We start from the raw sequence: 22,720 nt of genomic DNA on the forward strand, positions 1-22,720 counted from the left end.
TGCCTTCAAAGACTGGGAGTGTAGTTCAGTGGTAGAGCATGAGGTCCTGTATTTGATTCCCAGAACTGAAAAAATACAAATAAAAATTAATTGTCCTCTGTGAACTTATGAGTTAGTAAAGCAAACGTGGTTATGCATAATTAGATACTAAACAAAACAGAATAGCAGTGCTGATGGTAGGAAGTACAGTAGACATTCAGAAGTAGTGCAAAGTGCACCTCTGAGTCAAGCCTTGAGATTTCTGGGGTATGGTCTCCATTTAAGGCTTATTAGCTATAGGCTCACTGGACACAGGGAACACTTTCTGTATTTTAGTTCTGTTCCTGTCTTTGTTTTTTAATTTAATAGACTCATTAAAAATCCCAGTGTAACTATAGGAAAGAGTGTACATTTAGGGCATGTTCTTTCTATTCTTGAAATGAATGGTGTGCTGAGAAAGCACTTACTATTTCATAGCTGTTTCTTTTCTCTTTTTTTTGCGGTGCTGAGGATTGAACCCAGGGCCTTGTGCATGCAAGGCAGGCACTCTACCAACTGAGCTACACCCCCAACCCTCATAGCTGTTTAGAGCACTGGATATCCCATAGAAAAAACTGTTTTGTTGGTTGCTTCATGGAATTCATAGCTCTGTTATAGCCCTTGCAACTAGAAACTGTGTCCTTCAGTGGAGAGATGCAACAGGAGACCACCTATTTTTTTGATTGGAGGATACCTCTTGCCTAGGAACTTCAGCATATCAAGAAGTTTAAACTGTACATGGAGAAATTCTTCCTCCCCTCACAACCATGTCTTGTTAATACCATGTCTTGTAGGTCAGACATATTAGATGAGACCACTGAGGGAAAGGAGAATTGGAATTTTGTAGCTTACACATTTAGGAACTGTTTCCTCCTCATCATTTCTCCTTCTCAGAAATTACTAAAACTTTTTCACTCTTTTTTTCTTGCAGATAAAAGAATCTGAGGATAGTTGGTGTGTTTCTAACCTTTCCTTTGAGTGCTCTTCTTTTCTTTTTTGAACCGGGAATTAAACCCAGTGCTCCACCAATGAGCTACATCCCAACCTTTTAAATTTTTTTATTTTGAGATAGTTTCACTAAGTTGCCCAGGCTAGCCTTGAACTTGTAATCCTCCTACCTCCACCTCCCCAGTGCTGTGATTACAGGTGTGCGCCACCACACTTGACTGTTAGTATGCTTTCTTAAGACCCTGGGGAAGGTCAGGCAGTATGAACTTGAATAGCTTTTGCAGATGGAATGGGATATAGAATTCGCCCTTGGTCTTTACTGCGATAACATAGATTGCTCCATTTAAGCAGAAATCGGTTAAGGGAAAGGCTGTGAAGGAAGGCAGAGGAAGACATCTGTTGATTTATGACAGAAAAATTAGGTAGTGATAACTTGTAAAAATGTCCACTAGCATTTCTCTTGAAGGCTTTGAAGTATTTTTCTCAGGAGAAGGCATAACCAGCAACCCTTTTCCCTTTGGGATTGATGTTTTAATCTATCCTGACAGATTTTTCACCATACCCCACTCACTTGAAGCAAGACACTCAACAGATGTTACCTTATCTATAATTCTTTGATCTGAGTGGTGGTGTCCCTGGGTGAAGGCCTGTCCCACATGGGCACAGCCCAGTTCACTTTCCTCTCACGGACTCCTTGATGTACCACGAGGCCTGAAGAAGAGATAACCTGAGTATGAGTGGGTTTCAGTATAACAGACTTGACAGGACAAAACAGGCTCACCAGATTACAGTCCCCACCCCTGCCAGTTCTCATCCTGGCTTAACTTTGGATCCCCAATTCCTTTGGCCCAAAATACCCTCACTCCTTGGAACTGAATTGGTCGTGACCATTAAGAGTAAAAGGGAGCAAACTGAGAAAGATCTAAAGCAATCTTCTTCCTCTACTCTCCCTAAAGCCTAGGAGATAAAGTTCAGCCTTTTGAAAGTGAATTTCTTTTTCTCCCGTTAATTCTCTGGCCATAGTTATGTTAACTTGTTTCTGAAGTGAGTGGATTAGGAGGCTAAGGCACCACTTCTTTTTTCCTGTGATTCTTGAAGAGTGTCCTACTTTCAGATGGTGAATTGAGTGTTTCCCATGTTACTTATTGGGATGTTACCACTTTCCCAGGACAAGACCGGAAGGTTTAGGACTTTACTACCACGCTAATTCTGTGTGCTACTTTTCCTGCAGAACCTATTGACAGGAATTTGTGCATCTGTTTCCCTTTCAGAAGTGCCTAACTGCCAGTCATCCTACATGAGAGGAGGGTATTTCTCCAGCAGCCATGAAGGTAAGGAACTTTTTTTTTTAAATACACTAAACTTAAAATTGCTGTTTCCAGGCTGAGATTTGAGATCATAGGTTAAACTTTCCTTAGCTAGTGAGTGTGAGTACTAATTGATGATAATCTTCAGTTATTTTGTACATAGGGTCTGAGGCATACTCCTAAGCACTTATGAGGGCTGCCATCATTTTTAATAGTAATGACCCTAACTTTTAAGAGTTCATAGGACAATGTGAAGAAAAAGGGAACTTTGTTTATTTCCACATTTCCAGACGTATCAGCCTAAACTAGAAGTGAATAATTAGGTCAGTGAGGGTAGTCCAAGGACATCTTATGAAAACAATTTTAAAATGTGTTTCTAGGTTTGACTTAGTTTGGTGGCTAGCTCTTCCGTATAATTATTACATGATAAATGGTTGCTGCTTTTAACAAGGGAGGGAAATTTGAGGTATTCTCGGCTGATCTCAGAGAGGGCTTCTGAGGAGGTGAGCTGGTCCCTAGTGGGCAGGAGGCTGATGAGACTACGTAGAGGGATATTATGTACAAAACACTCTATAGAAGGATAAGAGACAACTGTTTTCTAATTGGATTGATTAAAGATGCCTGGAAGGAGAAACATGAGAACAAATATAAAGCATCTTACCTACAAACCTGAATTATCACATGTCCTGATAATTGTATGATGGTTTTATGTCAGGGCAATGCTATCTATTCAAGTTCTTATGCCCAGTCTCTTTGGGATCAACTATTCAAGTCTCTGAGATAAACTTGCTATAATTAGGAGCAAGAGCAGTGGGTATGGTTGAGCCTATGACTTTGCCTTCATGAACACTGACCTAATTGGTGTAAAAGTAATTTAAAACAAATAAGATACATAGATGTTCTGTAGCATATGGACCAAGGAAGTGGTCAGAATGAAGCTAGAACCTGTTTCCAGGAGGAGTTTGCTTTTGACCTTGTTTTGTTTAAAAGGTAAACTTTTATAGCTTCTATATAAATAAATGTTAGTTACACAAGTAATAAATGTTACACAAAATTTTAGCAAATATAGACAGGCAAAAAGATAAAAAATAAATTTCATTATCCAGAGATGATCATAAAATTGCTATATAAAATCTCCCACTTTTTTCTTTCATACACAAATATTATACAGATCATACACAGGATTCATCATTTTATACTGTTCTTTCTTTTAACAATAGTCATTAACTCATTGAATGCTTAATATATTTCAAATCCTGTTTTAACTTCTTTACATGGTTTGGTTTTAGTCATTCAATCTTTATGATACTCCTGGAGACATATATTCCTATTAGCCCCATATTGTATGAAGAAACTGAGGCTTAGAGAGTTCAAAATGTTTGCTTAAGGTCATACATCTGGGAAGGTAAAGCCAGAATTCTGAACCAAATCTTCTGGGCTCCAGGACCCCCATTCTTCATCTCCCTCCACAGTGTATTCCAGTGTGATTGCTGTAGCATCCAGCGTTCTCCTTGATGGCCTCTGTAGTGGCTGCACAGTATTTATTATGGGTATGCGTTTAGCTGATCACCTCTTGCTAAAAACGTACATATTTCCAGATTATTTGCAAAATAACCAGAAATAAACATTTATCTAACTAAATCTTTTCACATTCTCTTGATTAATTCTTGAAGCTAAATCCCTGAAATTTCTGGGTTAAAAGAATGACATTTTCAAGGCATCTGCTGCCAGTTTTTGTGAGAGCCTGTATTTTGTTGTTGTTTGCTTTCAGTGTATCATCACAGATTTTTTTTTTTAATTTAGGATTTCTTTAAAGGAGTAATGAGGTGGGAATGCAGAGGAGGTAGGGGCCTTTTGTGGGGGGAGGATAATTGAGCTGTCAGAGCTGCAAGGAGCACTTGCTGAACAGCTCCTGCATGAGTGGGTGACAATAGCAGTCAGTGGGCTCATCTGGTGGAAGGAGCACCGTTGAGCACTGAAGTCTGTGGGGCATGAAAGACCTTCAGAGGCATGCTCGGGGCTTAAAGTTACCCTTCTAGGTACTTGGTGGTAGGCTTCAGATTTCTCTTCCAAACACTGAAATAGGGAAGATTTTTTTTTTCCCCTTAAAACAGCTTCCCCAGAAGTGTGTCTTGTTTTCTATTAGATAATGTTTCCTCTTAAACATGTAGAACAGTGTATTATTCCCCAAACCTGTGGCATCTGCTTCACTTGGAACTCATTGGAAACACGTTCTGAAGACTTGTTTTAGATCTATTAAATCAGAAACCCCAGAGTGAGGCCCAACAGTCTGTATTTTCACAAGGCCTGTAGGAAATGCACCTTCAAGTGTGAGAACTAGAGTAGTGATTCTCAACTTGGCTGCATATTGGAATCACTTGGGAAGCTTTTAAAAAAAAAAAAAAAAAACTGGTTTTGATGCAGTTAAATCAGAAATTCTGGGATGGGATGGGCATGGTGGCACACACCTGTAATCCCAGAGGCTCAGGAGGCTGATGCAGGAAGATCACAGGTTCGAAGCCAGTCTCAGCAACTTGGTGAGGCCCTAAGCAACTTAGCAATAGCTTGTCTCAAAATGAAAATTTTTTTAAAAATGACTGGAGATGTTGTTCAGTGGTTGAGTGCCCTTGGGTTCAATCCCTTGTACAAAAAAAAAAAAAAAAAAATGCTAGGTGTGTTCTGGTGCATGTAAAGTTCAGATCTACTGATCTCTGGCATTTTAGATAGAAGATCTGATACCCATGAAGTATTGACTGATTTTTACAAGTGATTCGTTCACAAGAATGGTTCCTATGGGTAGCTGTTTCCCATTGATTAGGTGGAAGACCCAAGTACTTTTCCTCTGGTCATCCTGTGAGGGTCCAGCCCTGCCAGGGAAGGGCTGACTACTGAACCACTGGCTATGGTGGACACAGCTGTGCAGGGCTCTCTTCCAGGTTCCTGAATGTCTCTACAGAAGCAATCGATGTTTGCAGCAGGCAAACTAGGAGGGAGTGAGGGAAGAAAGGGAGGAAAACATTTTACATAATTACGACATTTAGCAAAGAGCACGCTCTTAAAGGAAATATTTTTAGTAAGACACTGGGTTGCTTACTATACACAGACTATCTGGTGAGTTTGTGTGTGTTTTCCCCCACTCTCTCCCTGACCCAACGCATAGAAGTTTTTCCAAAGAGACCAATATTTTTAATTTTCTAAATAACCCTGACATGGTTTTTCTAGCTTCTTACACATGCTTGACCACAGATGTCTTGAAACAGTTAGCAAAACAAGTGTTTCTGATTGGCATCTGTGATTGCTAAGATAGCCTTCCTGCCTTGAGCTTTCACCTGGAATCCTTGCAGAATGTTTTGAATCTTTCATTTCCACTTTGTACCTCAAACAGGTTCTTCCTTCCTGCTACCTTTATTTGAGTGATTAGATGGTTGTGGCCACAACTGAAATAACTGCTGGTACAAATTCAACTGACATAGATTTTACTTAAACCAATAGCATCTTCCAGATGTTTTAAGGACGACATGTGGCAATAACTAGAAACCACAAAATGATACTCCTTACAGGCAGTCCTTCATCAGATTAGTTTTAAAAAACAAACCGAGAATTTAATCTAGGTCTGTCTCTCTCACTCTCTTGCTCTCTCTTTCACACACACACACACACACACACACACACACACACACACACACACAGTAAATGTATTATTCTTACCTTAGAGGAAGAAAGGTTCTAAAAATTAACATGATAGCTTTGACAGGTGTATAAACTTTGAAGTAGTTCACTTACAGTGACTTTATAATGAAACCATTAAAACATCATTTTAATTATCAAAACATACATGGAAGGTCAGAAAATATATAGGTTCCTAGCAGCCAGGGTTTAAAAAAAAAAAAAAAAATCATGCAGAAGAGATTGTGTCTAATTGATGATGTAAAGTATACCAACTTGTCATAAAAATCAGAAAGGTTTTTCTAATACCAAATTGGAAAATAAATTTATCAGGACTCACTAAATCTCTGACTTAAAGGTTGGCATTGTTTTCTTAAATCTTTTCCTTATTGGAGAATGTAGAATCTCATATTTATTCAAATATTTATGGAGCACTTCTGTTCTTCAAGGTCCTCTGAGGACACTAAAATACTCAGGATGTGGTCCTTATTAAGGAATTTCAACTTCGTTATAGAGAGCATAAGAGAAAGCTCTTACACTGTCCAATAAATTTCTTTTTTTCTTTTTTTTTTAATTTTTTTTGTGGTGCTGGGGATCGAACCCAGAGCCTTATGCTTGCAAGGCAAGCACTCTACCAACTGAGCTATCTCCCCAGCCCCAATTAATTTCTTAATAGTAATTATCACAATGTGCTAAAACTATCATTTATTATAGGAGCTATTCTTGATGTTCAGTTCTAAAGAAATAGATCAATATAGACTCTATATTAACTCATTAAATTCTCATAACAACCTACAGGGTAGGAATTATTCTCTTCCCCAGTATTCCTTGATGAGCTAACTGGAGCACAGAGAGATTAATTTATTCAAAATCACAGAGCTAATTGGGACCCACCAGTTTGGCTGTAGGACCTGCACTTTCATATTATACTATGTCTTGTTTATTTCTTTTTATCCTTTTTGTCTGTCTTCCCCAGTTCAGCTATAAGTTCCATGAAAACAGGGACCAAGTCTGTATTGTTCTAGCTACTTACCACTTCTAGTGCAATGCCTGGCCTAAATATTTAGAGGACCCAATAACAAATAAATGTCAGTAGAATATACTTCCTTTGATGTAGTTAAGCAACAGAGAAATCATGCCCAGGGCTAAGGAAACAAAAATAAGTAATAAAAAACTCAAAACAGTCTTTAGTTTCCTCCAAGTTGGGCCAGGATTTTCTAGTCTCAACCTCTTTAAACGTTGTTTTAGTCCTGCCAAGGAGCTACTTGATTTGGGCAGATTGCAAAGAAACAGAGAATAGTGGAATCATATGTTGGCTCCTTTACCCATAGATTTTTCAAGTCACAGTGAATCCCTCTCTGATTCTAATGACAGCCCTTTATCACAGAGTGCTTTCCTCTACCTGTCCTCACTGCATATCCAATACATATACCTGTACTGTATGGTCAGGTGAATCCGCTGAGAACCAGACCCAGAGAGGCAGGAGCTCCTGAGGCTTGCTTCTGAGAAGTGTGGTAAAGGAACGAAACCCACAGGCCAGACAACGGGAGGGCGGGATTCCTTCTACTGTCTGGTAATTCCACCCACTGGCTTTGCAATTTACACGTCTTCATGATCCTCTGTAGGCCCTGGTCTTTATTTATTGAACTATGTTCTTTACCCTCCATCAACGTATTTGAGATGTTTAGATAGCCTGGACAAGTTTATACGGAAGGTTGAAATTAATATTAGTTAAAGGCAGATGATGAAACTATGTACAGATACAATAAATACATCCAAAATAGATGTCTTTTCTGATCTAAGGACACAGTCACAGCAACATTGACCCATGCAGACCTTATAAACAAGATGTGACAGAACCTACTGGTGACTCAGCGCTTCCCTTAGTCTTAGCTCTGATAGCAGGAATTGATGTTGCTCTGACTGAGGCTCAGGTGATTACATCAGAACTCAAATGCCTTAAGTCCCTTTGAAGTCCCCCAAAATTCAGTGCAGCATAGACACAGCATAGGGCTTATGAACTGAAATGATGGAATCCCATTTTAGTTCTCAAATCCATAGTTTTAGTATTACACAGAGAATCTATTAAGCAACATGCTCTTTCTCTTTCAACTCCTTCAGGTTTTTCATATGAAAAAGATCCCCGGTTATATTTTGATGACACTTGCGTTGTGCCTGAGAGACTGGAAGGTAAGTAGCCCACCCACAGTTTGATGCTAAATGAGAGGGTTGGAGATGTCAGAATTCCTCAAGCAGTCTCACCAGTTGGAATGATTAGATCAGAATCAAAAGCTTCTTTTTGTTCAGATCTTCTGAGAAATTCTGGACTAAATTTTTGGATATATGTCTTTGTCCCAAACAGGCAAAGTCAAGCAGGAGCCCACCATGTATCGGGAGGGTCCCCCTTACCAAAGGCGAGGCTCCCTTCAGCTGTGGCAGTTCCTGGTCACGCTTCTTGATGACCCAGCCAATGCCCACTTCATTGCCTGGACAGGCCGAGGCATGGAGTTTAAGCTGATAGAACCTGAGGAGGTAAGTACTGGACACTGGACTCAAATGAGTTCTGATTTGCAGTGGTTGATGTTTGTTATTTAGATCTCCACTGAGGCTTTTTCCTGTGTTAAGTATGCTCTTTATTCTGGCCTGGGCAGTGGGCTTGGCAGTGCCCTTCTTGTTAATGAAACGATTTCTAATACATGGACAGCCAGAGTTCTCCAGCGTAGAATACATGAAAAGAATCTGTAACAGTTCTGCAAAATCAAGGAGTGAGGCCATGAACATGTACATCCAAATAGGATGTGTTCTGACTCTCGGAAAGTCTTTTCAAGTGTTGTTTCAACAGCACAGGCTTTTTTTGGTGTCAGCCTTATATGTTGTAGCCTATATCTGAGGTTTATATGAACTTGTTGTATGTTACTTCAGTCACGTGATTACCCTACTATTTTAAGTGCCTCTAACCCACAGAAATGATCAGAGATAGGTCAATCTTAGGAACTTGAATTTCCTTTCTTTCTTTCTTTTTTTTTTTTTTTTTTTTTTGTACTGGTAATTGAACCCAGGGGTGCTTTACCCACTGAACCACATCCCCATCCATTTTTATGTTTTATTTTGAGACAGGGTCTTGCTAAGTTGCTGAGGTTGACCTCAAACTTGTGATCTTCCTGCTTCAGCCTCCTGAGTTGCTGGGATTAGAGGCATGCACCACCACACCCAGCAGGAACTTGGATTTTCTTACAGTGTATTACATAGCATCACAGTAGTTGAAGAAATGACACGAACTGCCATTATTTTGTTAATAGAAGAAAAAGAAGGAAAAAAACTTTTTGCCAAACACTATTAACAGAAAGACCTAGGACAGAATCAATATCCTTTCTTTAATAGAAAAGACATACCATAGAACTTCTTTTGGAATACCACATAACAGAATATATTAAATCAATCTCTCAATGTAACATATTTCAAAGGGAGGGGGTGTTTTAATTTTGTTTGGTTTTATAATCTAGAGAGATTATAAATGGAAAAGCAATAACTGCCCCCACCCCAAACTAACATTTCAGTAGCATGAACTTTTAGGCTATATTGTTAAATCAGCAGAGTAAACGATATCTTCGAGATGGGTATAACTGAAATGGAAACAACACTCTTGGAAAGCATTTGAGCAAGGACTGCAATTTTAGATGTTCAGTTAACTTCCAGGGCTCACTTTAGCACACTAAGGGGATATGTTGGCACCAGGGTTAGCAGCAGGAGGTAACAACCAGCACTTGGTTTGGAAGAAGGAAATGATCTGAAAGATGAAATGGGGAAAGTATGGGTAGGAAACATGGGGAAAATCCTGATTGGCAGGAGAATAGGCAGGCTTCTTTAAAAGCAGTTATAAAAGATATGTGTATGGTATTCTCTGCCTTGCATTCATTCACGAGAATGGATGTGTGTCCACATTGGATACTATAAACAGCCTGTAATTAGGCTCATTCTACCTTCAAAGCCAGAGCTGGTACCACTGTGTTTTCCCAAGCGTTTCTCTCTGGCTAAGTCATGTGGAAATGGACCACGTTTTAGGCTTCCAGCCCTCCTGGAGAGCCATCCGCTGCTTATAGGCCCATCCTTCCCCTCCCTGTCTTCCTAATAATGTGGCCTGGTTTATGTGAGGCTTGAGGAAAGCGAGTTACCTCAGCTCACCAAGGCTTTTTGAAAGCAAGTCTGTCATGTGGGCAGCCTTATTGATTTATCTCATTTCACAAACAGGAGCTTTTATTACTTTATTGCCACTGCCTCAGGCCTAGCACAGGCTGTCCAGCTACAGGTAAAGCTGGTTATGACCCTCTGTAAAGCTGTTATTGAATCTTCTGCTCTCCTGCCAGTGGTAAAGAAAATGATGAACAGATGGCAAAGGGCCCCTGCTTTCTTAATAAATAAACTAATATTAATCCAGAATGTTCGTAAATGCCAACCAGCCGAGTTGCATATGTGAGAGGCTTGTGGCAGCCTTAAGCTTCTCTGTGTTGATTGGGCAGCTTTGTTTCTTCACGAATTGCCCTTCCCATCCCACCTGGAAGTTCCCAAGCATTCCACAAGCTCCCAGTACTCTGCTCCCTTAACCCTAGACTGACAGAGTTCCTTAGACGAACTGTTAGCCTCAGGACACGTGCCATTGTTGAGTTTCCCCCTACTCCTTGTGTAACTGCAAGGGCCCTTCTCGTTAATGTCAGGAAGATACCAACTCCTGGAAAAAGCTATAAGTCGTCGTCATGGGGGAGCTTGAAGGGTGAAACGGAGGAGGAAGCTGTTGGGGACGTAATTGTAGGCAGCTGTGTGGCTGAGTAGTGCACTCTGGGTAATTATCCATAATATCCATTACACTGTGCATGGAAATTGTGGTTTTAAAACTGCGTTTTGGCAGGCCCCCTAATCAAATGTCTTTTGATAGTCATCCAGCTTAGCACCCTCTCAATTATGACTGACTCGGCTTTAATCTGGAGCCATTTTAACTGTGAATCTGCATTAATGAATATTTTGGGGGGTAGGGTTGTTTGTTGAACATGTGGCAGATAACTGATGCCTTGGGAGGTTTTAAAGGATGGGCTGCTAGAAAGAACCACTCCCTGTGCTGCGGCTGTTCTCTCTTAAAGGAGAGGCGAATAGGTGGATTTTTTTTTTTTAACTCCTTCAGCCTCAGTCTTTAAGATGTGTCCTCCCAAAGTAACTAATGAGAGATGTGAAAGAAAGAGCTGGTAATGATCTGTTGCCTGCTTCTCCCACCGCAGAAGAGGGGCAGCCCTCGCTTCCAGCTGCTCTGGAGCTGTGCCGTCACATCATGCATTACTATAGAAGGAGCAGCAGTGGTGAGGGCCACTGAATCACAGGGCTCTGGCCTGGGAGGATGAGTCAGTAACTATGGCTACCAGAGCTGCTTTGAAATCTGTGCATATACAAACCCTCTCTCCAGTAAGCTATTGCATATGCAAGTGACAGCAAAGAGAGGTCACAAATGAAGTTGAAGAATATTCAAAATTGCTTTCCATCGCTGAGCATAGTAAAATGATGAGGCTGGGATTCTTTGCCCATGTCACTTGTGGCAGACAGTGGTTAAAGATTAGTTTCAGAGAGTATCATTTCTGTTGAATAGAGCAGAAGGACTTAGACTGATGTAGCAAATTTTCCTTAACCACTATTTTCCTTGCTTTAAAATATTTATTGTCTGACCAAGATGTATTTTTGGTTTATTTTGCCTTTTGAGCTGTTTTTAAGATGGAGTTAAATGGGTGTACAACATGGGAATGGTATATGTGCCAAAGGGTCATAAAGCAAACAAATGAAAACAACTTTCATGGGGTTGTCTTACAAGGCAGAGTAGACTCATTACTACTAAACTATTCTGGGGTTCTTTTTGTTTTGTTTTGTTTTGTTTTTTTCTCTGAGGCACCAGGGATTCGAACCATTGAACTATTCTAATGCAATTAGGACAAGTGCATTCTTCCTTATAGATCATTTTTGGCATTTATTTTTTCAATTTTGTGGGGCTGTTTTGCTTTACTTTGCTTTGTTTGCAAAAAGGGATTGAACCTAGGGCTTCACATGTGCTAGACAGGTGCCGTACCACTGAGTTACACCCCCACCCCTTTTTATTATGAGACAAGAATGATGCCCAGCCTAGCCTTGAACTTACAATCCTTCTGCCTCAGCTTTCCAAGTAGCTGAAATTGCAGGTGTGTTCACTGCATCCAGCTCTTCTGGTATTTATTAAAGGTTACTTTATAATCAGGAATTCAGGAAATGTTGCTTTCATTCTGTCAAAATAATTTTAAAAATACTTTATGTGAAATGGTTAAAGGAATATAGTTAATTTTTTTTCTTAAGTTACCACAACTGACCTAAATTGTTCAAAACATGATCTGATTTGCATGCATTTAGAGACCTCTAAGAAAACCCACATTTCCAGGACTGTTTTTCTCCTGCTTCAGCAGTTGTCCTCATAAGTAAAATTTTGGAAGTTGAAATACTTAAAACCAGAAATTGCTTGACTGCCCTGATAACTGGGTAGACTGTAGTAAGAAGTTTTCATGCTATAATTCTTCTTTGCCCAAAGCTCCAATTACATCCCTCATCACTGTACCTCAGGTGGACTGGGTTAGATATAATGCACTTCAGAACTGTTTGTGAAGCCCTGTTAATTTTTCATTAAGTGGATAATGGTGCTACGTGCTTTAACGTCCATTCTGCAAGTCTTCTGGGAGAAGGGGATTGGATGGCAGAAGGCCGAAATGATCTGATTCCCCCTTAGTCCGTGAGTGGCAATAAGTAAACATCTCCCAGCCCCTCTCCAATCTTATTAGAATTGAACTTTTGCTCTGCTGGCCCATTAGCAACTCACTAGTGTGTTTCTAATGTTTCAGGAATGACCATTCTAATTATTCCTTATTGACTGCTACAGAAACCATAGCACTTAATGGCAACATGTTAATGGTCTATGGGTATTGGTCAATAATTCATACGTGGAGAAACAGCAGAGAGCGTGCATCCTCTGGGACATGAGCCAAGCCCTCTGCAATCTTAAAGTGCTAGGATTCTTCTAGGTCTCACCCTCCCAGCAGTTGTGACTGAATCATCAGCTTTGTTCAATGTTTGGTCTGAAGGGAATTAAATGCTTTCCCTTGCAGGTCAGAGAAATGGATCATTGGCCAAAGCAGACAGGTGACAGAACTAGTGCTCCTGGGATTGGGAGAAAACTGTAGGCCCAGGGAATGTGTTTCCATTGTCCTTTGCTCTCCTTGTCTCTTTAGGTTGCTCGGCGTTGGGGCATCCAGAAGAACCGGCCAGCCATGAACTATGACAAGCTGAGCCGTTCTCTGCGCTACTACTATGAAAAGGGCATCATGCAGAAGGTGAGCAATTACAAGAGACTCAGGCCACTCTGATCAGTTTCTAAGGAAATTTCCAAGGCTTCTATAATAAGACTATTTATGATGGCTGAAAGAAAATGTTAGCCTGATGAGTGGTTCTGTAGTAGGAAGGAATATTGAAGAAACAAGTAAGACAAGAACCAAGTAGGTGATTAAGAGCACCTTTAATTTTCTTGGATACAAAGGTGGCTCAGTGGTAGAGCACTTGCCTAGCATGTGTGAGACACTGGGTTCGATTCTCAGCACCACGTATAAATAAGTGAATAAAATAAAGGTCTATCAACATCTAAAACTAATTAAAAAGAAAAAAACGAGTAGTTGCTTATAGAAGACACAATAAGAAAGTTAGCCTCTTCTACTTTGTTTAAACTGCATGCTTACTAAGATGTCCACACTAAGGTGGATTATTGTGTCCATTAAGGGGCAAATGAGGGAATCAGTCTGAAGATCTCCACTCCCACAAGAGCTTGGTTGAATTCTTCAGTTGTTAAAACTCTGCACCCTCCAAATCTGGTGGTTCAGTGCTCTCCAAAGTTAAAGGAATAGGAAAATCTTATTAATTTTTCAGAACCTATGAAAACTAAAACTCCACTTAAAATCCAAAGTTTATAAAATGGCAACTGAGTCACCCAATAGCAGGTTGCTTTTTGCAGAGAAGACAAGGTATATTTTGAAGAAGCCAGGCAATACAAAATTCTTACTGGGATAGGTGGTAGAGACCATAATCCTAAAGTCCCGTGGATAAGAAGATGGGAATGGCAAATCTTTGATCTTTCTTAGCCACCAAATTTTATACTGCACATTTCCCAAAATTCTGGCATTTACACATTTAAGCAGTCTACATTTTGTAGATTGAGTATCCCTTATCTGAAATCTAGGGACCAGAAGTATTTTAGATTATACAGTTTTCCAGATTTTGGAATAGTCACATGAACTTTACTAGGTGAGCATCCTTTATCCATGCAACAATCACCACAATTTTAGAACATAACCCTCCAAAGAAACCTCATTCCTGTTAGAAATCACTCCCCATTTTCTTCTGATCCCCTTTCCCTTTCAGTTTTAGTGTCATCAGCCATGCCTGACAATGATCTAGTAGTATCACCATCCTGCTCTCACGCCTCACTGCTCCACACGGTGGACTCTGGGGGGAAAGCTGTGGCTTAAAAAAACCAATGGGGATGGTTGATTAAAAGTTGCTTTGATGAAGACCGTAGCCATCCAGCTTCAGATAGTCTGATTCCTGGTGTTTGGGTTCTATGGAAAATTGGTGCAGATACCACATTCTGGTGACTAAAAATACATAGAAGTGTAACTGAAATAAACCTTAAGACCTGTTGGCATGATTGTACTGTTACTTACTTCTGCCATCTTCTACTGGAGCCACAGACTTCTTAAACCCAAGATTTGGAAGCAAAGCCATAGTTTTTCAATTATTTGAGAATTATTGCAGAACGATAGAAGGGCAGGATTAAACTCAATAATTCAGATTTTTCTTTTAGTCTAAAATGCTTATTTTACCAGTAATGATAGCAGTCTTTCCTTCCCTTTCTTCATTACCTGACACCAGGTTTGGTTTCAGGGATATGTGCCCTCCTGCACTGTTGCTGCATGACCAGAAGAGAGTGGGTGATTCCTTTGACCAGATTAACTCATCAGCTACATGATGAGTACCTTAAATAATCAAGGCCTTCTGGTTCCAATGATATTACAATGCATAAAGTCTATACCAAGGCAGTTGAGCCCCTGCATTATAGCAGAACCATGTAGTAAGTGATTTTTTTAAAAACTGCATTTATACCAAAAGCACTTCTACTTGACTTTGGAATATCCTTAAAATCTTCACACAGATTCTCCAGTCAAATTCCTCACCCTTCAAAGCAATAGATCCATCCCATGAAGGCAGTAAACTTTGGAGGTACTGAAAATGGGGTCTGGCTTATGCATTACACCTTTCAACCCTCAGACCTTGGAACCCCAGGCAGCAGCTTCAGCATACACATGCTTTCTAAGCTTTCCAGGCTATCAGGATCTGACCAAAAATGAGGATTTTCTTCTGAAAGAGCCTGTCTGCTGTGAATTCGAAATTGAAATATCATCTGTTTCAACTGCTGACTTAGGTCCCCAAGATTACTCAGAGCCCAATGATTTGTATAATCGACTACTAATGAGACCTTTTGATTCCCTGAGAGGTTGGGCTTCAAATTATGTCATCTGACCCCCATTCTCTGTTCCAGCTGGGCCTTTTAAGGTGTGTTTCTCTTGCAGGTGGCTGGGGAGCGATATGTCTACAAATTTGTCTGTGACCCGGATGCCCTTTTCTCCATGGCCTTCCCGGACAATCAGCGTCCATTCCTGAAGGCAGAGTCTGAATGCCCCCTCAACGAGGAGGACACCCTGCCACTGACCCACTTTGAAGACAACCCTGCTTACCTCCTGGACATGGATCGCTGCAGCAGCCTCCCCTATGCTGAAGGCTTCGCTTACTAAGTTCCTGAGTGGCTGAGCAGCCAAACCCTAGAGCTAGCAGTTCCCATTCAGGCAGATGAGGGCAGTGGTTTTGTTTGTGTTCTTGGCTGTTCTAAAGCTTGCCCTTTGAGTATTATCTGGGGAGCCCAAGCCGCCTCTGGATTTGTCACCCTGAAAGACAGATACCTTGGCTGGGGAGTGGGAACAGGCGGGGGCAGAAAACCACCAAAAGGTTGGTGCCTCGACACTGATTGATTCTGATGAGGTTTCTGGGAAGAAATGGAAATGGAGCCTCCTTACCACCATGGACAATATATGCAAAGCAATACCTTGTTCAGGTTAGTACCCGCAAAATGGGACTGAGTGTGTGACAATCTGCATTGATCATGGACTACTAAATGCCTTTACAAAGAAGGGCTCTGGTTTGCACAATTTATTAAAAAAGAAATCACAAGCCTATAGAAAAGTAGGTAGACTGAGTGGGGAGGCTCAGACCTATTAAGAGTTAAAAAAAGATGTTGAAATTTGGAGAGTTCTTCTAGCTCGATCTGAAGTGTTTCCCCTTGGTCTAGAAAAGGGGGGGAATCAGGATAGCTGTTACCCACTCCATGGTTCTCAAATCATAAACCATTGCTACTCTTGGGAACCTTCCAGCCGTGTGGTCACCAAATAGAGCAGGCCCCCTCTCTCTTCCCAGTCACATGGCTGAATGTGGATGGCTTTCATTTTAGGAGAAAGGCGATTAACACTTTTAACAGTATTTAGTTTTGCTTCGATTTGGGGGGAGGGGAGGGCTTGTTTTGTTTTGGTGGTTGTTTTGGAAAAACAGTTTATAAACTGATTTTTGTAGTTTTGGTATTTAAAGCAAAAAAACAAAAACAAACCTTTTGGTAACTGTGCACTGTGTCCCGTAGGCAGGGCTGTGCCGACTTATGAAGAGCTGCAGCTTGAGAGGGGCTTTGCTGGGGCGTCCCCTTAGCCACGGAAAGCCCGCTCTGTGGCCTGCTTTGTGCTTTCTGCACCTGACAACCTGATGGAACATTTGCACCTGAGTTGTACATTTTTGAAGTGTGCAGGGCAGCCTGGACACAAGCATAGATTCTATATGTATAGCTCCCCGTGTTCACTAACATGCCCTCTCTGGGAAAGCAGATGTACATACTACATGTCATGTCCATTTGAAACCTGGTCACCTGGTGGGAACCCTAGGGATTCTTCCCTGGGCATGACTAATGACAATTTCCATTTCATCTGTTTGTTTTCCTTTTACTTTAAATCTTGGGCTTTAAACCCTGCATAACAGTTAAGTGGGGTTTGAGACTTACATGTGACCCTGACAGGTGAAACAGTGCTAGCGTTCTGGTTTCCTGCCACTTTTTAAAGTTTATTCTAATTGCTGTATTATACTGGAAGAGTTTAAAACAACCAAGCTAAAGCTGCGTAAAAGTTGAGCTCAAAGTAGAGGAAAGTCAACAGAAGGTGGTGGCACCTTGCTACCTGTTCCAGTGATGGAATTTTGTGCTCCCTGCATCACTTAGAACGTTCAGAAGGACCGTGCTGTTCCTCGTGTGGAGGAGACAGTGCTGAGTCCGTGAGTGGGAGGCACATGCTTTGAGCTGCTTTTCAAAAAATGGAATGCTCCATGATCCCCCTATGACCAACGGCACATTTGTGAAGTGCTTCACAGGGATAAAGATGCGTTTTGTAGTTATGGAAATATGAGATTTTCCTTTATGGGAAATTAGCCCACAAAGGTGTCGAGCTTGTATCTTGGGTCGTAATTAGCATTGTACTCTAATCAAAGGACTCTTCTAAACCATATTTATAGCTTTCTAATCTACACATAGTCTATACATAGATGCATATTTTACCCCCCAGCTGGCTAGAGATTTATTTGTTGTAAATGCTGTATAGATTTGTTTTTCCTTTCTTTACTTATCCTGGTTTGGGATTTTTTTTTAATGAATTTATGCTGTTTTAGCAAGTATGAAAATAATCTTCTGTAGCCTGAGCTGCCCCTCCCCTGCTGTAACCACATGGCCTGTGCTGTCACGAGATATAGGATGGTGGCATCACCATTGCATTCCCATTGGACTCATGCAGCTCCTGGGTGGTTTTTGGTTTTTTTCAGGGTTTGATGGGGGGTTTTGTTTGTTTGTTTGCTTCTTTTCCAGAGTGTGGAAAGTCTACAGTGCAGAAAGGCTTTAACCTGCCAATTGATTTTAAATACTTCCCCTGCGCAGGGCTGTATGCATCCTGCCAAGCTGCGTTATATTCTGTACTGTGTACAATAAAGAAGTTTGCTTTTCGTTTAACAAGTGCCTAAAATGCCTCTTTCTTGCCCTCAGTGATCTAACTTTCAAACAAGCGAAAGCCACATGTCTTCCTCTATGTCACCTACCCTTACACCTGTCTTGCAACTATTTAGCCAATGGATGGTAGTGTTCAAAGTAGCTGAAGGAACTGTTACCTGGATATTCTGGCTAAAAAAAAATCATCCAAAGGGATGAGAGATAGACAGATCCTTTTCCTAGCCAAAGGTGAACTGAGATCACCCCATCCCCTGATCCCACTTAGTCACCAACTCTTGGTAACTATTTTTTAAAAGCAGAGTTCATGTTTGGACTTTGGATTGTGTGAAAAGATTAACTAGACTAGGATTTTTGAGTCCCAGAATGATTCTATTTCAAGCCCTTAGACAGATAATTTGAAAACCAGTAAAAGCTTACAAGACCATTTCCTAATTTTCTCCCAACAAGTTTTGCTTTTGACAAGTAAAAATTTTACTCATTAGTAAAATTTGATCCCTTTGGAAAAAAAGGAAAAGAACTTGGCTTGTTGTGTTTTCTTTCTGGCCATACAACAGTGGATATCTTTCCTCCAAGTCTCTCTTTCTTGTGTTTATCACTTGGGGAATCCAGGGAAGGAAATAAAGTTTGCAGGGTTGTATGCGGTATTGTGCCCTTTAAGGTTCTGCACCTTTAATTTGGGGTTTTCAAGACTCCTGTTACAGTGGAGAAATAAAATGGAGCTTTTTTTCAAGTCTACAACAGAAGGCTTTCTGTAAGTTTATCTACTATCTTTCTTTCACTGGTTTACAAGCCTTTAAGTGTAGAAACATCGAGACTGAATCGGTGCACAGCCACTCTATTTGGAGCTTGTGGGGAATGAATGTCTGCCACATAAAACCCATTAGCTTCAACAGATTAAGAAAAGATGCTTAGGGAGAAGGGGCAGGGGTGCAGGACAAAGGGGCCCTCCTCTCAGCTCCACCATGATAAGGCTTTGACAGTCAGCTCCCCCATTATTCACGGGCTCATTATCCAGCCTGGGCCCAGACCCAGATCGTTAACCTAATGCGGGAGGTCACCAAACACTGCTGCCCTTCTAGTGTTGGGCGCTAGGATAAGGAAGCCAGAAAATGTGAAGTTTATTCTTCATCAGAGTCCCCTTTCACAAGCCATGCCAGGGGAACAATGCTTATTCAGTTGTCAGATGACAAAGAGGTAGTGTGAGGGCAAAAGAATGTAGTTCTGAAAGCCAGAGTATGTGCAGAATCTCAATTCTGATGCAGCTGGGACAAATGGAAACTAATGTGGAAGAAAAACACTCATGTACCCAGACAGTTGGAAACCTTGGAGAGACAGTCTGATGCCCAGCCTTGCAGGTGGCTGGAGCTCAGCGGGTAGCTTCCAAAAACAAGGAAAAAGGGGTAAAGTCCAGAAAATGATCAGTTTTAAGGCAAATATACAATGTAAGCATTGATGCTATTCAGCTTAGGTGTATAGTGTACTTAAAATAGGTGATGGGGGCAAGCAACAGTATCCTTTGAGCCCAGCAAATACACTGATAATCCCATTCAGAAGGGGCCCCTTAATGGACCAGCCTTCCCTTCGCTCCTCCAATTTAACAGCTGGCTCTACCTCCAAACCTGGATTTGTTGACCTTGGCGATGAACCTCAGATAGCTAACCTTTGGATAGTACTTCACAGTTTACAGAGCACTTTTTTTTTTTTAAATCTCCATTACCCTCTTGGCAGTCTTTCTTAAATAGAATCACTTATTGAATTGAATCTGAAAATATTCATGGCTGTCAGCCTCCAAAATTACTTTCTTCCTTGGAATGTTTACAGTGGCTATTGTGGAAATAAGACTAGACCCTTGAAGGCCAGACATCTGGTTCTGCTCCCTTCTCTGTGATTGACTAAGTTTGACTACATGGTCTTGGAGGACCTCCTAGGTCAATGGGAGAACTAATAATGTGCTGCTTCCCAGACCTAAGAGCGGGGGAAAGACGTTTCTTAGGTAACTTGAGGTGTGTGTGTGTGTGTGGTCAAATTCAACAATTATCTCTAAGCAATATCCAAAGATAGCTCAGTCCCACAATGAAAGGCATATGTTTATCTATTTTCCAAGCATCCACTAAGTACCTACTAGATGGCAGGCACTGAAGGATACTGAAATTATGTTAATGGCATTTTCAAACTAAAGGGCTGTTTGTGGTGTGACAATACATGGGATAACCCCTTAAACATTTAATAGCCATGCTTGCAGCTCCATACTTAAATACTATGCCACCATCTTACTCTGACCACTATGGGCTCCAGGCTGGAGAGACTGGATCCTCTATTGGTTGAAGGTTATTCAGGGATGTACATCTTACCAGGAAGAAAAGAGAGTTGGTACAGGTATCAGTGTGCAGGGAGCAACTCCGTTAACTCAGGTGGTCACGGAGCATCAATGCAGTGTGCTACACCTACTTCTAATAATTAGCAGGGCTCTTCTGGATGACCTTATTTCTTTGGCTCCAAGGTGGGTAAGTCTGCATCTGAGTTTCCATCATTCAGTTTTCATGTATCAATCATTTACTGTGTAAGATAAACTTTGGGGGTGGGGGAGGAATCACAAATCCACCTTTCCCTTCAGTAGCTCAGGCTAGTGGGAAAACATTTCTCTATGTGAAACTAGAATACAAATTATAACATACTGAGTATCAGTTATCCAACAAATAGAGTCTATTCTATGCCAGGGACTGGGTTACATCTGAAGAAATGAGAGAGAGAAGGGGAAAAAAAAGGATGACGTTTGTCAGAAGGTACTAAGTACTATGGAAAAAATTAAGCAGGAGGGGGCATAGTGAAAGATGCGGGTGGAGAGTTGAAATTTTTAAACAGGGAAGTCAGAGAAGGCCTCACGGTTGAGCAAAGACTTGAGAACAGTAGCTGCCATATGGATATATGAAAGAAAAGTGAAGCTTGAGCATGCTTGAAATACAGAATAGCAAGGACTGTGAAACTGGGTTGAAGGAAATCAGAGCATTGTAAGTTATAATCAGGAAAGGAACTGGAGTCGTACCATGAAGGGCCAGTAAGATTTTTAGAACTCCAGCATTAACTCTGCTCTTGTTTAGCTGCCAAGAGTTATTTGAGCTTAGAAATGACATCATCTGATGTATGTTTGAAGGATCACTTTGACATCTTAATTAAGTAACTAGGAAGGAAGTAAAGACCCTTGTATTCTGCTGCAGTAATCCAGGTGGGGCAAGAGGGTGACCAGGGGCCTATGGAGGGCATATCTGGATACATTTTAAAGATAGAGCCAATAGGTTTTAGACATGTAAAGTGAAGAAAAAAGAGAGTTAATCACGGCTCCAAGGTTTTTGGCCTGAGCACAAGGAAGACTGAAGTTGCCACTAACAGAGAGAGACTTGGAGGAACAATTTGGGTTGGCGATCAGTGAAGAACAGGCATTCCACTGGGTGTATTAACTTTGAGATGGCTGTTAGAAATCACATGTAAACACCAATTGGGATATAGGAGTCTGGAGTTCAGGGAAAGAGACAGGCCAGAGATAGAAATTAGGAGTTGTCTGTGTGTGCAAGAGTATTTCAAGTTGATGGTAGATGAAATCACTAAGGAATAAGTATAGATAGAAAAAAGAGGGATTCCAAGGACCGAGCCCCTGGGACACTCCAAGATTAAGAGATTGGAGAGACTTAGAATCGGCAAAGACAACTGAAAAAGACTGGCTGGTGAAGTAGGGGTAAATGAGAGGGTGTTTCCAAGAGGCAGATGCCTCTGACATGTCAAGTAAGATGAGGACTGGGGCTGGATCAGCAACATAGGTCACAGATGATGTGCACAAACCATTCCATGAAGTGGCAGATGTAATAACCAACACTACTGGAATCCAGCCAGGGACAGGCACGTACCTGTCGTCCCAGCTACTCAAGAGACTGAGGCAAGAAGATCACAAGTTGGAGGCCAGCCTGGGCAACTTAGCAAGACCCTGTCTCTAAATAAAAAGGACTGGGGAGGTAGCTCAGAGGTGGAGTGCCCCAGTACTGGACCAGGGGGGTGGCGGGTGGGGGATACAACTAACCAAAGTAAGTTGGGTACAGGGATCAGAGAAAAAGAAGTCTTCATTGGTTTTAAAATCATGGATTTGAGTTCAACCTCAGTCTCAAAAGCCCTTCCATTCCACCCTCAGACTCTCAAATCTGAAGGAAGCCTAGAAATTCCTGCCAAATCGCGTGCCCAGAGGGTGGAAGGAGCCATTCGAGGATAAAGGAGGAAGGATCCAGATGCTGTTACACTACCTTCCCATCCCTTTGGGGTTCTGTGTATTCTTTTTTTGTGTGCTCTTAAAATAAATTTCTATTTTTGAAATGTTCAATGTTGTAAAAATAACTTTTTTCATATTATACAATTAGCATATGTTCTTTGTAGAAAAATGGAAAAAAAATAGCCCAAATTAAAAACTATTCTGAAAATTCAACCTAGAGATAACAGTTAACAATTTGCTGTACAGCTTTTCAGATGATTTTTCTCAATAGTTTGTTTTTTGTTTTTGTTTGTGGTTATTGTTTTGTTTGTTTTTTGCAGCACTAGGAATCTAACCTAGGTTTTA

At 41.0% G+C, this 22,720-nt stretch overlaps 1 protein-coding gene across 2 annotated transcripts in view; it reads left to right on the top strand.

Moving 5' to 3' along the window:
* The window catches only part of ETV5 (ETS variant transcription factor 5), a 57,217-nt gene extending 39,088 nt beyond the window's left edge, over window positions 1-18,129 (top strand). For both annotated transcript variants that reach the window (XM_079100621.1, XM_079100620.1), the window contains exons 9-13: window positions 2,238-2,297; window positions 8,061-8,129; window positions 8,302-8,471; window positions 13,223-13,324; window positions 15,611-18,129. In XM_079100621.1, coding sequence (XP_078956747.1) covers window positions 2,238-2,297; window positions 8,061-8,129; window positions 8,302-8,471; window positions 13,223-13,324; window positions 15,611-15,832 — 623 coding nt within the window. In that variant the 3' untranslated portion in view covers window positions 15,833-18,129. The remainder of the gene's footprint in view (window positions 1-2,237; window positions 2,298-8,060; window positions 8,130-8,301; window positions 8,472-13,222; window positions 13,325-15,610) is intronic.
* The last annotated feature ends 4,591 nt before the right edge of the window (window positions 18,130-22,720 follow it).

This window comes from Sciurus vulgaris (genome assembly GCF_902686455.1).
Source record: "Sciurus vulgaris genome assembly, chromosome: 10".
Classification (NCBI taxonomy): domain Eukaryota; kingdom Metazoa; phylum Chordata; class Mammalia; order Rodentia; family Sciuridae; genus Sciurus; species Sciurus vulgaris.